Here is an 18,969-nt window from a genome sequence, read left to right on the forward strand (position 1 = left end):
TGTGATTTATTTAACGACGCTCGCAACAGCAGAGATTATATCAGCGTCGCCGGTGTGCTGGAATTTTGTCCTGCAGGAGTCCTTTTACATGCCAGTAAATCTACGACATGAGCTTGTCGCATTTACACACACTTAAATGCCATCGACCTCAGCCGGGATCGAACCGGCAATCTCGAGTATAGAAGATGCGTATAATCTTGTTGCATCTCGTATTATTACCGGCCATTGCATAAATATGTCTTCGCAGAATGCAAAATTATTGTAAGTACAGATCACACTAAGCAAGCAAATGTATTTTACCCGCCTAGTAGAACATCCTTCCCTCCTCTCTCTACAAACAACCCCGCTACACCCCACTTCCCCGCTCTTTTAGCTGCTCAGATAAGTTGCGCGAACAGTACCAATCAACTGCTGGCCTCCTGTGAACAATTATTGAACAGGGCTAATGTGAGGTTAGCATGATGATTCCCTCTGTCGTCCTAGCTGGCTTGTGAAACCAACCTCCCCAATTCATCACAATGTTGAGTGGTGGGTACCACTTCCACACACTGGCCGAAAATTGAACTGAAAAGTGTACTTAAATGACATGAAGTTTTAGAGACAAAAAATGACTTGGATACTGAACATACAACTGTTATGAATTTTATGAACTTGTGCATATGAACATTTGATTTGACAGTACCTCCTATGTGCATTTTCACACAGGAGTAATTCTTGCCTGTATATTTGCACAAGCACATAAGGGATATTGTATTTTTCCTGAAACACGATTAGATTTTTTTTTTCACATAGTAGGTATTACAGAAAATCTGAGTCTAATATACCAAAAACACGCATGAACACACAACTCAGTGGCAATGATGAGATAGTGGGTGTATTATACCAGCAGGTCTACGTAGTTTGTCAAACCTACTAAGAGAAAACGTTACAGATTGTGTATTTACCTGCAATGCTAGTATTGCGGAACCTTCCTTGTAGCTGAAGGGCAAGGCAGAAATGAAGAGTCTGTAATTGTGGCAGTATTGCAGGATGGCCTTTTATACTGGATGCGATGCATAAACATACCCTCTCAAATACCTAAGGGAATTGGTGTTTGAAGGATCTGTGGAGAAGGAAAGAGACAAGAAGTTGGTGTATTTTACAGGTTTTAATTAAAGTAGTTGGGCCACAAAAAAGACGTGAATAGGAGTTATACGAGAACAAATTAGGTATAAAAAATGCATTATACTGGAATCAAGTAATTTTTAACGAAAATATTCCTTTTAAAGTATAAAAATACTTTCAGTAAACAGAAGACATGAATAAAAACTTGATTATATTGAATGAAGGGAGAAAGCATCAGATTCTTATGATGATTTACTATTTCCTTTAATTTATATTATCATTAATTTTGGTTACACACTTGTATATCACTAATGATCTGTTAAATCAACAACTTTTTAACTTTATTGTGTTAATATTGAAACTATTATGGTATTTTACCATATTGACTAGCAATATGAACATGGTGTACAGTCCCGCTGAAACTAGTCATTAACCCTAGCATTATTAAGATATTTTTGTAACGTGGATTACCAATGCTGGGCAAGCAAACCTAATTAAATTTAAATATATTACTTTTAGTGTAAAAAATTGTATTACTGTATTATCACTGAACAACTACTTTTTAAGATTTTCAATACATCCAATTAAACATTATCACCAAAAATGTTTACATTACCGTACTTCAAAAAATGCACATCAGTTCTTCATTCCAGTGATTCTACATCATTTTTTGATCAAAATGCTCATGCACACACAACTTTATTATGTGAATGTTTTCTACATAAATAAAGTCCACAATTTCCCATCTGACATTGGTTTTGGTGACATTGTGAACAGCTTTCTTGTTGGCAGCTTAACTTGAACTAGAACTTGATTCACCTTCACCAATCACTTCTGTATTATCTTTTTCACTGCCACTTTCTTTCTCCAACTCCGCCGGTAAATCAGTTACCAGTAGCACTACTGGGTGTTCATTTCAAAGTGTGTCATGACGTCACTGTTGTTGAGTCACCGATTTGAAGCGAGTTTCAGCTTATATGTTAGAGAAGTTGCCTATTATTCAAGGCGTTCTTCAATCTGAACTTGAGAACGTGTACGGTATAACTTGAATGTCATAGCAACAGATGGCGGTCTGTACTGTCTGTGTGCTACCATAACCTCTTTCGAACTGTGTTTTGCGCCGGCAAGTCGTACGCAGGGTATTTATCATCATCGGTTGTGTACGGTAACATTCCACAACACAAATCAAATACTCCATGTCCATATTGACCATCGAAGTTAATGTCAACAAATACGTAAGTAATCGTCTTAACCCTCTCCCCACATCCCGACAGTACGTATTTCCAAACAGTTTACATTCCTGCCACTACCGGCATTATCGTACGCATCGGTACGTACTCTTCAGAATGAACGCCGTACTTGCTAGGCAACTTCTCTGCCTCCTAGGTAATACACCTTTGCGGAAGTGTAGGAATATTGAATTCTCTAGGCTCATCGGCTAGCCACATGACGGCATACAGCGAGCCATGACACACTTTGAACTGAACACCCAGTATAATCTCACCTTCACTCAAAACATTAGACCTACTATTAGCCACAAAAGAACTCGTGTTTACATTCTGTATCTCTGACTACAACTAGACTTGAATAAATACCAATAAAGAAAGTACCAATTTACTAACTGAAGCTTCCACACTGCAAGAAACTGGTAATGTGAAGAATTGAAACAATCAACGACTTAACGGCATTGAAAACAGTTACAATGGACAAAAAATCACAAATTCAAACTCGTAAATGTTTAAATAAAAATGTAGGTCACATGAAATACCAAGAGAGGGTAAAATCTGCCCACCAATAAATATTTCAATTATTAGTATATTATATTTCAAATCTAAAATAGAACAAATGTGTACACTTATACTTTTTCATGTTAGAGACAAATAAGAGGGAGGGTGAAAAGGTCAAATTTCATTTATTACAAACAATTTTAGATAATAAAAAGAATGAGCAATTTTTGCCCAACCTTAATAATGCAAGGGTTAAGGTAAAATACCACAATAGTTTCAATATTAACACAGTAATGTTAAAAAGTTGTTAATTTAACAGATCATCAAATATTATCAGTTATGTAGAGCAGTCCTGAAAGTATCACAGTTAACTAAACAAATAAAAGCAGGTTTGGAATCTCAAGGTGACTATTAACAGAAGTAAATGTTCATGGAATTTAGTTTCAACCATATTTCATAAACTGGTGCAATGCGAAGAAAAAGTGCTGCAAAGACTCTTATGTTGGCCTGTGACAAAGTTGCAAGTTATTGTATACTTTTAAGATAGGATATGAAAAGGAAATTAATAAAATGAAAGTGCAACTGACCATCAAAGCAATGTGTAATCTATAAATCATCTCTTTACAGTGTTAGAAATATGGAACACATGTTTCTACACCACAACTTCATTTGTAACCAGTATCATGCCTTTTTACTTTTCTCACCAATAAAAAATAAAAAATCCAATCAACCAAATTTCAACTAATGAAGATTCAGTGTTCTGAGTTACCATAATTCATTCAAGTTATAATAAAAAACATGATGAAATTTATAGCTTACCAAGCTAGAAAGTGGCCTGAAACAAAAACCACTTTATAATGATATAATGTTAGTATATCTGGTATCTATCAGTCTTGACAGATCTTCCACCAGTGAGGCCATGTAACTATAGGCCCCTTTCTACTTTGGACTACTATAATGAAACCTCTTTAAAGCAACCAGTAACAATAATATATACCGTGCAGGAAAGGAAAACAAAGTAACCACAAGTTTGCTATGTGATACTGACATTAATATATAAATCACACTGGAGCAATTTCAAGGAAAAAAAATATATATATTTATATCAATACTACTATATCTCATTCTCAAAAATACAAGGTAATATTATGCTGGGGTTCCTGTAATGTTATATTATAAATAAGAGATTAATTTATGCTTCCCATTCAGGTTTCTGGAGAATGTTTACAAAGTAATTAACAGAGAAGCCTGTGACTTGATTTCCTATAATTTTGATTCAATGTAATTACAGGGAGACAAACACTAATATCAAAGTACCAGCTTTGCTCTTTTCTAAACAAAACAGATATCATGAATTTAAATTTTTTTACGTCAATAACAAGGTATACACCAATACGTAACAACCTGGTTTTTAATGGCGAATAGAAGAGAATAAGGTGTTACTAGTTTTTTTATGTACACTCGGTAGAAATACGTTGAAATAATGATTTGGAGTTAAGGTCACCAATTGCAATTTTGTACGTGTATTTCAAATTTTTGTCACAATATCAAATCATTTCATGACTATATTTAAAAAAAAAATGACTTAACAATTTTGAATTCTAAATGTTGCAACATTAGAGATTATGTTCCTCATCATAACACCAAATGTAACTAAAAGAATGTGTTAAAAATGAAACTACCAGCTGCCATACACAGTCCCATTAAAACATAATGTTATAAAGTAAGAAATTCGAACTTGTTGTTGGGCTGCCACTATTCCCTCAAAATTTTTCTTTAAGTCAATCAAACCCATACAAAGAGGCACTGTGTGTTTAATATAATTGGACACAAGCTCACTGCACATTTAAGTACAAGACCAATCAAGGAAAATTAACAATGGTACTGCAAGTATGAATTATTTTAGTAAAGTTACTGTATCTAACACACTAATCTGTATAAAATTCAAAATTACAAATGTCACTTAAAATTAAATTAATTATAAAATAAATTATAACAATGCAAAAACAACTAAAACATACTACGTGAAAGAGAATTATATAATAAATTACAATATAAATACTACAAATCAAAATACAACTTCCCTTAACCAATGGAAAGTAAGTGATGATATCAAAGCAAAGCATAATTGTGCTTGTCCTAATCTAGATAGAGCTGTAAACAAAGTTCGAAACATGTTACACCTGAAATTATTTCAGGTTAAGATGAATCCATTTTTGTCAGTGTGGAAACAAACATGAAATACTGAAGCTAATATATGTGAAAATGAGTAAAGGATTATAAAACAGAGAAGTCAAATGCCCTGTTAACTTATACTAGGAACAGTTTTTAATGAAAGTTATGGATACTGTCTGAACATGTAACATGTTAGTCTTTATGCAGAAAGGGCTCAGATTGTGCATATATTCTGAAAAAAGCGAAAAATGATAGCAATCATACTATCACATAAAAAGAGCTTGCATTAAAGCAGAAATCGCTATTGAATTTTTAGAACAGCTGTTGTTAGCACTAGAAAAAAGCTTTGCATCGCGAAAAATGTAGTCCAATATCTGACACCAAAAATCTTGGGAGGAGGAGTATGAAAAATCATTACAAGTTAAAATGAAACAAATTGTCCCTTGCTGTACTATCAAGCAAAATGTAGTCATGGAAATTAAGTAACTTCTACAGAATTTAGATTCTAACAAACTTTTATTTCAGAACTACTATTTAAAAACATTTCATACTAGACTCCATTACGTTAAAAAAAAAGTTCAGGTCAGTAAAGGTAATATTTTCACAATACAATCTGCAATATATTGCTCAGAATTCACTTCTTGCCTGTCTCTCTATGTCACAAAAATGCCATGAACATATGAACTCTGTATAGTAGTCAGAGGGGAAAAACCGTGCACGCACACTGCATTCCTCAATAAGAAATATTAACATTTCGATGCATAGTAGATCTTCGTACCGTATTCCAAAAATATACTCCTCCTACAAAGTGATCTGATTGTAATGAGTAAGACCTGGAAGGTTATGTCGGTGAATTTTATTTTCAAAGCGAATTGCTTATGTTACAATGGAGTAAAAAGACAATTACCACATTATACAATTCTGATATCATGTATTTCAGGTACATTCTGAGACAAAAACAATTGTTACCCCCCATTACACACTGGCTCATACAGAAACGATTGGTAAGAAATATATGAAGTCAGTTTGTATTTAAAATAAAATTCTGATACACATGAACATATGTATTTTCATAGTTGAATAGATTATTAATGAATGTAAGACAGGTGCAAAATTCTTCAGTAGTGAGGCAGAGTTGATGCTAATGTGCACACAAAGATAAAATTTGTATTTTTCAATAACTATATCTTTAAAAGAAAAACTTTATTTTCCAAAATATTTTAGATTGGCCTACTCCTTGCAAAATATTTCTTATGAACAAAGATAATAAATATCTCCATATGAATATAGCATAAAGCAACAGATTTATGGTAACTCGAAATTGGGGTGGGATATGCAGTTGTCATAAACTAAAGGGGAGTCTTTGAGAATGAAGTGTCTCATTTATGTTAACAAGAGGAATTCAATTACCAACAGTATCACACAATAACATTTTGTAACTATTCATGTTGGAGGGCAGTTGTTTCTAACAGACCATAATTATTTTCAACAGAATATTCCTTTTTACTATCAAATAGTTCACAGATTGAAAGTTTCGATACAAATTTGGTTTACGCCTCCTTCCCAAGCAAATAAATGCAAATATCTTTCTTGAAAAGGCATGAATCCATTGTATGTCCTGTGTAATTGGATATAATATGATTCAAGTGACCTTGTGTGTGAAATGAATGGACACATTAGTTTAAACTCCATTGTTAAAACTATGATATGTTTCAATAAAATATAAATCTTTTTAGAAAAGAAAGAAAGAAGAAAAAAATTACCCCCATGTTATCTGCAATGAGCTTAATTTAGTAAACAGAATTCTTCAAGGTGACGATAATCCATCAACAATTAAAGAAATTGTGCATTTCTGGACCCAGAACAAAAATAAATACCGATGAACATTATAACTTCTTTTCCTGTGTTAATATTATAAAAATTATCTGGCTGACTAGTTTCGATGTTGTGTCTGTCATTATCCGAAGCCTAGTGAGGTCCCGGGCTATCTTCTGGTTTCCTGTTGTGGTGGGGTGTGTTCATGATTGTGTCTAGATTGTGTTTTGAAATTCAGTTGACTGTTCAGGATGTGTTACGGGTGTGTTTTTGTATGTTTGTAAATTTCATATTGTTCTAGAGTGTCAAGTTTCTGATTTTTTTGGCTGGATATGTAGTCTTTTCATGTCAGTGTCTATGTTGCTGTAGTTATGATTGGAGTTTGTGATGTGTTCTGTGTAGGTTGAATTGTTGTGTAGTTTGGTTATGGCTGTAATATGTTCCTTGTAACATATTTGAAATTATCTTCCGATCTGTTAAATGTAAAAGTCATTGCAACTATTGCATGGCAGTTTGTATACAACTGTTAAGTTGTATTTGTTCGTGTGTCTTGTCTGTTTGTTAAGATGTTTTTGTAGTGTGTTCTCTGTTCTGTATGAAATGTTGTATTTTAGTTTCTTGAAAGATGATGCAATCTTGTATGTGTTCTTGTTTTCATATGTTAGTGTGATGTAGTGTTTTTTTCTTGTGTTTTCTCGTTTGCATTTAGTCTTTCTTATGATGATGTCTGTTATGTTGGGGTTGTATTCATTTTCCTGTGCTATATATTTGATAATGTGTATTTCTTCCTTATAGTCTTGTTGGCTCATGGCAATGTTGATGAGTCTGTATATCATGGCTCGAAATGCTGCGTGTTTGTGTTGTGTATGTGTATTACCGCAGTAGTGGGTTTCCGGTATATTTCGAACTTATGTTTGTTGTCCGTTTTGTTATTGTGATGCATAAGAAATTTTTGGATTTGTTGTTTTCTATTTGAAGTGTAGTTTTCGGTGTATTTTGTTTATATATTTGTGTAGGTTTTCAATCTGTCTTTTGTTTCCTTTGCATAGTATTACGCTTTGGACAATGACGGACACCACATCGAAACTAGTCAGCCAGGTAATTTTTATATTAACACAGTAAAGAATTTATAATGTTTATCAGTGTTATACTAGTGTTAAAACAGTGTATCCAACAATGAAGAAAATAAATAGTTTACAAAGTGAGAGTTATCCAGATTGATCAGTTGTGTTACTATAAAATAAAAAAGATTTGTTAGAATTACAGTAAAACCTCGATTATCCGTCACCTTATTAACCGATTGGTGGATTATCTGACTGTCTTTCTCGCTTGCAGAAAAAAAATATGAAGTACTGTACCGTACATTATATTAGTACGAATTTTTTCTACAGAGTGTTTTTATAAACCTTTACCCTTACCGAATTATGGCCTACTCTTCGAGTGGCCATACTGTTTAACTTCTAGGCAAAATGTCTTCTAGAAGTGTCAAAAGAAAACATGTTGTACTGCGGAAAAAAGTGCAAATAATGAGTGATTTGGGAAAAGAGAAAATGTGGTTCATCTCACATCACAATACGAGATATGAATTACAACTGTAAGCAATTTAGGCTAATGAAAAATAAAATATAAACTCTATAAAATTTGTAAATCTACAACATGAGACGTCTACTATTTCTATCTTTCCACAAACAGTTGTCATAAGAAGTTTTCTTGGCCGTTAAAAACCAGACATAAGTACAATAAATAATGTTTTAATAACTGACTTATCGGAAAATCAAACATGAATTGTAAAAAAACAGACTTACATTACTGAACTTTTGATCCACTACCTAGCGTATTAAAAGGAAAGACCATGGAGGAAATTATGAAAATATTATGTACTTAGTTTATGAAAACTTTTTATGGTACGGATTATCCGATTTTTTCAATTAACCGTTCACTCCATCCCCTTTATTACCACGGATAATATAAGTTCTACTGTAGAATTAAACATCTTTTGTTATGTAACTCAAGACATCATATGTGGTAAAAAAATAACTTTATAAAAGGACTTCGTGAGAAATGGGGGGGGAGAGATATTTTTTATATCACAATATCTCAGGTCGTCGTTTGTATTCAAAAGCTTGTATTATCTAATACCAAAATACATGTCCTATATAAAATATAAAGGCAAGTTACAAGGCAAAATAAATTTAAATAATTAATGATATGTCAAAAGAACTCGTGTTTCAAACCATATCTAAATAAGAACACAACACAATCACATAACAAAACTGGTAATGTAGGCCATAATACTAAAAGACTATGAGACTCTATAAGAATATTGTCTATCAGTCTGGACAGGTAGCAAAATAACCAAAATATTTTAGCTAAAACTACGACTGAAGGCATGCCACTATCCCTCTTGTAAATGGAAAGTTTCTCAGCAAAGTATTGAGTAATGAATTGTAAATCCTAATAATTTATACTGTGTTGTGAAGTATTTCTAGTGGAATACAAAAGAAAAATTTTCAAATTTACTTACATTTTAGTAAGAAGTAGAAAAAAATAAAGTAAAATGTACGATTTTCTTCTTCTGCTTATACTAAATATATTTTCAAATCTGAAGTAAGACAATGAGAGAATACAAGCTTGAGTTGTAAAAAATGGAAGAAATGTAAAGTAATAGAAGTGATGACCATATTATTTAATGAAAATAATTTAAAAAAATAATACGAGAACCTACAGTGATTATCACCATTTTTAAGAATATTTATGCAAATTATTATATTAAATATTTAGTCTGAGAAAACTAGTTTTTGAAATATTTTTTGCAATAGCCATATTTCTCAATTGGCAGACTGATAAAAATTAAAACTGGAAATGACAGACCAACCATATAGTCAAAAAATACTTATTTGCGAAATATGTAGTCAGAGAACTACTTTTTTAATTATTTGTTGCAATAACCACATTTTCTGAGGTGTAGACTAATAAAAATTAAAACTGAAAATGACAGACAAATCATTCAGTGAGAAAATATTTTACTTGAAACACTACCATTATCCAAAAGAAATTAAACACGAAGTGACAACAATATATGTCACAAAGAATTAGTATATCAAAGTAAATTCCGCTGTTCATGGCAAGGTCATGCACATTTATAACAAATTTCACTGTTAAGGAGCAACTAACATAACCATATGAAAGTTGGAAGTTCTTGAAAGGAAATAATAATAATAAAAAAAAATACTGACAGGCACTAAACTTGAGCGAAAATATATAAAATATTGTCATGTGTTGTGAAAATTTGGTTAAAATATTGTCATATAATTAGCTTCAAGAAACAGTCACGATATATTTTCCAGATTCCATATTAAATTTATCAGATGCATTCAATTAAAAGGTGGTCTCACAGTGTCTGATTGTGTAATAAAAAGAAATGGCAATGCATTTGTGGGACAATAATTGTTGCTTTACAATATCTTACAATTATAAACAGTATTCAAACTCCCTTCCAAAAATTGACTGAAGCATATCACAAACAAAATTAAATGTTATATATTGATATTACAAACTTACAAATCTAAGTGTTTATTATTTGCACTATAGGGAAGAAAAGTTTGCAAGAGAGCATGGGAAGTATTCCTTTCACATGAGATAAAGAAACTAAGATTGGACATCATTAGAAGTCCTACATTTTAGAAACATAGAAAAAGAAATAAAAAGAGAGCACTTCGGTTTTAATACAATAATTCACTATTAAATTAATATAATGCTTGTACAAAAAAAATAGAATTATTAATAGCAGCTAATGGTATCAACATTAAAACTGTAAAGAAACAGATGGTTATACACATGACCTGACCTACCTAGAATCCACAGAAAAAAAAAAATCCAATATTTTTAAAACACACATTCTTGTAACTTTTTTTTTGCAACAAATTATCTATATCATTTTGGATCAATTTATATTCCAAAAACAAATCAATTCGTGAATTATATACCACGACTATATCCAACATTAACACAGAAAATTTCAAAGCATTTTTATTTCTTTTTGTTTTATTAAACTATAAGTGACAGTGCTCAGAGTTAACTACGCTGTCCTGAATTATTGTATTTAATTTACAATTTTATAATACAAATTAAAAAGGAGAGGAAAATGATTTAATTACGAATTATTTTGGAGGGGGAGAAGAAAGTGGTGGTATTTCTGAAGGAATTTCCAGGATATTTCCTTTTGGCACTGAAATGGAGTTCTCCCATTTCCCCTCATCATTACCATCATCATTCCATCAATACTCCATAAACTCCTCACTTGGGAGGGTCCCAAAAGAAACAAAAAAAAAAATTGGTTGAAAGTTGTACATATTCATGTTTAATAAAGACTATCAATTGAGTGAAATCAACGAAAATACTGTCAGGAGATCGGATTTCAAACCTCTAAGACATTAATATCATGTACAAACACAGTTAATCTACTCAATAATGATTTAAATTTTCCTAAGAATAAGTTTTATTACTACTTACAGTCGAATTACAAAATATTTGAGAAACAAGCGAATATAGTATGAGTTATCTTTCTCTGCTTTCGATCATTATAACTTTCACTTTCTTCATACATACAATATTTCATAAACATGTTAACTATTTCTTTAGTTATTTGCAATAAACATCACATAAAATTTCTTTATAAATCTAATAAATCTGTTCCCCAGTCAGTTGTAAATTTCGCTAATTTGTCTTAAATTTTATAAAATAAATGTTTGGCTAAGATCAACTGCATAATATGATATGCATTAAATCGTAATGGAAAAAATTATTAAGTCACAATTTGTAATTTTCGAAAATAGGACACATATCTTGTATTTTACTTTACTTCTCACATTTTACTTTTCATTTCATACTTTTGTACGCCCTGCTGCTTACATGGCACTGACTCATATTAATAAGATTCTGGGCTTGCTTTTGTAGAACCACAACCCTAATGGATGCCAATATTAATCACACAAGAAACATTTTGCAGGATTTCAATGCTACTGAGAAAGTTGTTCTTAAGGAGAAAATTATATACTGCAATACAAAATGGGTTGCGCGTATATTTAGAGGAACGTATGTCATTGAAAGGCAATTATTATTTCATTGCACTATACTACAACTTTTAAGGTCATTCTTTATACATTCCGTCCCTCATAAACGTTAGAAAACTTTCTATAATTATTTGCAATAAACATCACTTAGAAATTCTTTGTAAAATTAATAATTTCTTTTCCTACAGAGTTTGAAAATCCTTGTAAAACCCATTTCAAACTACTCAGTACTGTTCACTTCCCGTTATTATTTGTAATTAATGTAATGTGGCATCTTGAAAGGAATAATGCAGTTCAGAGAGATTTGGAATGTGAATGTGGAAATTAAAACTTTTATGGAAGTTACAGAGATGAAAATCTTCTGTTATATGCTCCTAACAAATTGTTATTCATATCCGAGAGTTAATTTAGTTGCAAAAAAAAAAAAAAAAAAAAAAAAAAAAAACTTCTGCAGTATTTAGTAACGATATAATTGATGATGCTTGCTTAATGTAACAGACCCAAACAAATTTCTCTCTCTTAAAGGGATCTAAAATGTAAATGATTTGCCTATAAAGAGAATCCTGATATGTACTTGAAATCTTATTATATATACGAACCTCTTGAAATATGTATGAGAAGGAAATTTGCATGAATATTTCCTGGAACAAAAAATCGAAGACATATTAATATCTTTAGGATGGTCCTAACTAATAGGCAATAGATCAATTTGAATTTTGAAAATCATATGTTGCATTTGAAGGCAACTCCTGTCTACATTGCTCCTGTGAATCTTGTCAATGCCAGTATAGAAGTCTGGATAAATCTATTCTACAAAACAGTTCAATAATTTTTCGTTTGTTTCCTTTATCTACTATCAATTCAGACCAAAATCGTAATACACAGGAAGTATTTTCTTCACTATGGAAATCTGAAAGAATTTGCAATTTAATGCTCAAAATGATGAAAACAACAATATGAAGTGTAGAAGATCTTATTTATTAACAGAGGTGCTCTATTCTCCAACACACTATGCAAAATATATATATATGCGTTCATTAAAATGAATTGCAGCTGATTGTAAGTCGTACACAAACCTGTATACAGAACTGTAATTCTTAGTAACTGTCATCTCATTCAAATTACAAAGCTAATTAAAAGGTAATCAGTCGCACATTCACGTTTCCCATCATCAAAATCCAATTCTGTATCTTAGAGGGGGGGGGGGAAAGTCTTGCAAAATTTTAATATTTTTCTTTGATTTAAACGCTACTTATAATTAGGATTGCTCAGATACATAAATTGAGAGGGCAAGGGAAGGGAGATAGAATTTCCACTATTACAAACAATATCAATACTCGAATTAGTAATTTACGTTCATTTGTCTGACCTTGAAATAGTGACTATAGTTCCGAAAATTTCCCAACATGTCATAATTAGAAATAAACTGACAGAGTTGTGACATCACCAAGTCTGAAAGGCATTACAAAGCTCTCTGCTATTACGTCTAAAAATAATAAATTAAAATAATGGATATTAACATACACCTTCACATATTAGTGCTACTGCAATATAAACACAAACAACAAAACCAATATAGCAAAATTAGAAGAGCAACAGTTTTGTTCATTGGTGTACAATTTGGACTATCTGTCCTTTAAAAGGAAGTAGAAATACCCCAATATTAATGTTTTAATACTGCTTAAAGAAGGGGATTTACTTCACATTTTCAATTTCTTACTCCTGTGATAATGCATTGTAAATAAAGAAAGGAATCACAATATAAATATATGACACACAAAGCACTTAATGATGGATTAGAATAATATACGCATTGCATGTTCACCACTGGGACACTGATCAAATCAAATTTCCATTGTTCCAATATCATGTACAGGTGGTATATAATAATGCATCATGTTAAACAAAACGAATACATGATTATTTACTTTAATCAAAAACATTTTTCGCATATTATAGGGATTTACAATATCTTTTACTAAGTGGCCAACATTCGTCACTCCAGATTACAATGCTCTCTTTCATACTTTCCCTCCCCCTGTACCTCTCTCGCCCCCTTTTAGAGCTCAAATGTTCAAGTAAGTCTCCAGAGACATCTGAACTTTTATAAGATGATACATAATTCTGTTTGCTTTATCACTATTCAAAACGTATATAAAATAATTTTATTATTTGCAAAAAACTTTACATTAAATAACAAAAAATAATAAAAAAATTTCCATCAGATGAATGATCTTAACCCACACACTTTCCCCATGACAGGAGATAAGAAAGAGACAATTACAGGAAGAATAAGGATAAAAGAAAATGAAATTAAAAGTTCAAATTTTTAAATTTAAATACACAATCCACCCTTCGAGTTATTAATATTTCCTGAAGAGAAAGAAGAAGAGAAGAAATATGACTCCATAAGTCACATTCACTAAATGGAATAGAACTATACAAGGGAGGGGCTGATTGTAAGTATATGAAAACACCAGAAAGTTTTGAAAGATATTAAATAAAAAACCAGACTTAAATTATAACTTTGGGGATAAATAATAACTGATTCTCATAAATTTACTATTTTACCACACATTCTCTCTCTTTTTTTTCTCTCTCTCTCTCTCTCATACACACACATGCATGCATACACACACACACATCATGAATGTGTGAACACGAAGTAGTAATTTTTTAATTGCCATTTCTGATCTTGTCAACGAGTTTTTTTTTGCAATACCAGGTAAAAAGTAATATGGCATAAAATGATACTGCATTATAATAAAATTCTCATTTTTACAAATTGTAACATAAACGAAACGCATCAGCCAGCAGTCATGATTAAACAACATGACTAAGTATTGCTTGCAGAATTATGGTACATGTCTGCAGGTTGAAGACATAACATTTAAGTACAGAGAATATAAACCATTGCTCTAATGGTCAAAAATAAAGCATTGTGGATTGAATATTTTTACCTCTCGTCCCTTTTATACAGCAGAAAATGTACTGTTCCTGCAATTCACAATAATAACCAGACTGATTTCCCGGAATACATGTGTTTGTTATTTTGTCACTTAGATTAAGTAGGAAGAAGAGTTATTATAATCCAACATCTCTGTCACTGAAATGTAATAAAACAACCGGAAGTGCTAGACTGATGCATATGTTTCACACATGACTCGACACAGCAGGTTACACTTATAATTATGAATCTCTTAAACTATGCAGGGGGATGAAACCTTCCCACTTGTAGATTTTGAAATATAAATAAAATTAAGAAATGATGCTGAAGACTGTGATTACTTCGTTCAGAGGATTACAGTAAGTAAGTAATTATATGTTATAAAATACTAACATGATCATGGAAAAATAAGGTTCTGCGGCAGTCAACATCTGTTACTAAGGCAACAGTAAATAATGGAACCTAAACCTAATCTTTCAGATTCATGGCAAAATAATATACCTTTTCATTAGTTGGGTCTATGTATTCCTGGTTATACATCACCAAGCGATTTCAATTCATCAGCATTTTTCCTCATACCAGCAAAATGAAACAGGACGGGTAGAGAGACAGGAGTTCCTTTATTTTGTCTTTGTTGAGACTGAAATATAGTATTACAATTACATCATTCCCTTTTCCATCATTAATCATTCAATGATATGACTTGTTGGTAACTGATATTCAATGGTTCCATAAAGGGAATGTAGTATGCATGGAGGTATGCAAGAAAACTGCTGATGATATATAACTCTTAACAGTCCAAATCAAGTAATATGCCATTTCAAAGATATTCACCTGATTTTTACATTCACACAGCATTCATACATATGCAAAAAGACAGCAAAGTGATATTCATTTCCGATAAAATAAAAGCTGTTACTTTATATGTAAAAGTTATGGTACCAAAAAGACACCCGAGTTGAAACACAACACACTGCTTTACTAGCACCAGTCTATCATTGGAATGCAATTCATACCTTCATTGTAGTATTGCTGCCCTTTTGCATTACTTTTCCATTGGCCTTTATGTACAATGAAGAAGCATGTTCTATTTCAAATAGTGAGTACAACATATAAACTGTATTTTACCGTTGCATCGTATGGGATTACTTCATCTGCAAAACTTACCCCGAGGCACACACCGTTGTACACTAAGAATTTTATAAAAAATTATACAATGTACAATTGTGTACATATATACATACAAACTACTGTGCAATTTCTTGCAATATATGGCTATTCTAAACTTCTTTCAATACAGATTTTTTTTTTTTCACTGACAATGTTTTTAAGGTACTAAAGTCTTTACAAAGGCATTCAATTTCTCAAGTGCAACTCTGTGTGCACAGTTTTTCGAGTGCAAAAGGCAAGTGTCAGGGGTGAGTTGTATTTTATCCCATATCATCTCTGTCCTCTTTCGATCTAGGGGCTGATGTGTCCATACTTGCCATGATCTGATCCAGTAAATTAACCGGAGTCTGAGTCTTAGAGGGAGAATGTCCTTTGGAGATTTCGGATTTTGGAGCAGATTCCTTTTTCACTACCGTCATCCATGTCTTACCTTTATCACTCTCTTTCTTCACAGTCAGTGCACTTGAGGCTTCTTTCTTGGTAGGAGATGCTGGAAACAGTCTATGACTGAGATCACACACTGCACTATCCTTTTTAGACTCACTGTAGTCACATGCAGGATTGGTCATTGTTGTTGTCGGACTTTCAACTGGGTGTACCACTGGTTTGATGTCGTCAGTATTATTACTGTCCTTCCACTTAACAGGCAAAGGAGCAATTTTCTTCACACTTGGACTGCCACTCTCTTTTTTTGGAGTTTTATCATAACGTTTCTCTCGTTCATGCTTATGCTCCTTCCTGTCAATATGGTCTTTATTCTTTTCTTTGTGTTCCCCATCACAACTTAAGTTCTTCAACTTTTTATCATCTCTTCTCTTTTCATCTTTGTCTTTCGATTTCACTTTATATTCTTTCAACCCACTATCCAATTTAACTCTCTTTTCTTCTTTCTTTTTCTCTAAATTATCTCTCTCTTTGAGCTCTATTTCGTTTACGTCTGTTTTCTTTTCTTCCAGCCTTTCTTCTTCCTTCTCCCTTTTCTTCTCTTCTTCAGGTTCCACTTTAATTTTGGGGTCTCTCTTCTTTCCACTATCATCTTTCTCTTTCCTTTTACAAACATCATCACACTTTTTATCATCCACTTCCATCTCTTTGGAATTAGATTTACCATCCGCAATTCTCACACGTTTCTTCTCTCTTCCTTCACCATCAATATCTTCAGAGTCACGTTTCCGTGATTTGCTTTCGCTCTTGCAACGATCTCCTTCTTTGTGTTCTTTTTTATGTTTATCTTCATCTCTCTTCTCTTCAGGTCTCTTTCTATCTTTATCTTTCTCCTTCTTCTCATCCTTTTTTGGCTTGTCACTTCTTTGGCTTTCTTCTTTCACCTCTTTCTTAGGAGTTTCACATGCCTTCTCGAGGTTCTTCTTCTCTTTGTAGTGATGTTGTGCTGTGACGACCCTTGAATGCTTTATGTCAGTCAAGTTCATGCTCTCTGGGTAGTACTGCTTCAACCGAACATGCCAGGCTGTGGATACAATCATAATATCAGTATTACTTTTTAAGTGGCCAAAAATACATAATAGGAGTATAGAAAATTTCGATGCAACACAGAGAGATTTTAAACGAAAATAAAAGCACAGTAACAAACAGCTAATGCAAGAAAAGTGAGAAAATGAAAAATAAATTAAAGTCACTGAAAATGGAACTATTATCACACAATTTATATACCATCATCAATAAATGTAAGATAAGAAACATGGTGTTAACAAAAACACATTCTCTTAAAGTGAACTGATTTGATTTTCAAGTCAATAAAGAGACCTTGCAATAAACAAATTCACTGACACAGGCAGACTCTAAGCATTCCATTTTTTCCTAAAAATTTTACCCATTTTCTGTCAGTCTCATAATCACCATTCCGTGAAAAAGTGTCTAGCCTTTCCAGCTACCAGGTTTTTGTGTTGAACACTTGTATAGCAAAGAACACTCCAAAATTGTTGTGGTCATTTGCATTATCACAGAATATTCCAATATAAGCCTTCATGTAATGTGTTCCTAATTACTATCAAGAGCATGCTATACACAAACTTACATTTCATTCTAAAGACATAGGTAGTATAGTCCGACCATCGAATCTGTGCCCCCGTAAGATATGCGAACTGAACCTTAATTCCTTTTCAGCCTCGGCAATTCATTTCTCCCCCTGTATTCCTATTTCTCTCTTTTCTACCCTTCTCTATTTCTCTCCCCCACTACTAAGCAATTTTGAGCCTTCTTGCGGAACAGTTTATTTGCACTTGCAGTCCAGTGTTGTCAACTCAACATGAATAATGTAGCACGGAGTGGTGAAAGAAATATTATTGAGCAAGTAATAGCATTTTACATAAGTCAATCAGCATCATTAGACCTACTTAAATTAAATTATGAATAAGTAATAATTAACCTTACATTATTATAAGCAATATTCAAGAGACATGACACTGTTTGACGGAAGTTTGGCAACATCCCTATTTGGCAAGGTTCGTGGCCTGCTGTTTGACGTAGTGGGAGAGAAACGGGTGGAATGAGGTGAGTAGAGGCATTAACTTTTCCAAAAACGACGACAGCGCTGAAGGGGCATAGATTCGATGGTCCAACAATAACTGTATCATTTGTCTATAAAAGCCAGCAGTTAGGAGAAGTTAGATGTATTCCTTCTTTTTAACTTAAACTATCACCACATGGAATACTATACACTGATACTACAAGAAATCTGATTATTTTAAATTTACAAGTCTATAGCTGAACATGATTGATATTTTAACAAGAATTTGCGTTTTGTTCGAACAGAAGTGTAACTGTGCACTATGACTACAGCTTAATTCTCCAATTTTGGCTCTTGAAAACAGTAAATAGAAAGGTGAAGAGCAAGCGCTTATTGTAACTGATGAGAGGTAGATGTTGGCAGTCTACATATTGGTTATCAGTGTTGTGGTACATTCTACATAAACACTTTGTAAAAATTTACGTCAATTCC

The 18,969-nt window shown here is 32.5% G+C and overlaps 1 protein-coding gene across 1 annotated transcript in view; it reads right to left on the reverse strand.

The window, feature by feature from the left end:
* Window positions 1–3,414: 3,414 nt before the first annotated feature.
* The window catches only part of LOC138707576 (uncharacterized), a 60,860-nt gene continuing 45,305 nt past the window's right edge, over window positions 3,415–18,969 (reverse strand). Inside the window, exon 10 of the mRNA XM_069837172.1 lies at window positions 3,415–17,478. Coding sequence (XP_069693273.1) covers window positions 16,271–17,478 — 1,208 coding nt within the window. The 3' untranslated portion in view covers window positions 3,415–16,270. The remainder of the gene's footprint in view (window positions 17,479–18,969) is intronic.

The sequence above is a fragment of the Periplaneta americana genome, chromosome 10 (assembly GCF_040183065.1).
Source record: "Periplaneta americana isolate PAMFEO1 chromosome 10, P.americana_PAMFEO1_priV1, whole genome shotgun sequence".
Lineage (NCBI taxonomy): Eukaryota > Metazoa > Arthropoda > Insecta > Blattodea > Blattidae > Periplaneta > Periplaneta americana.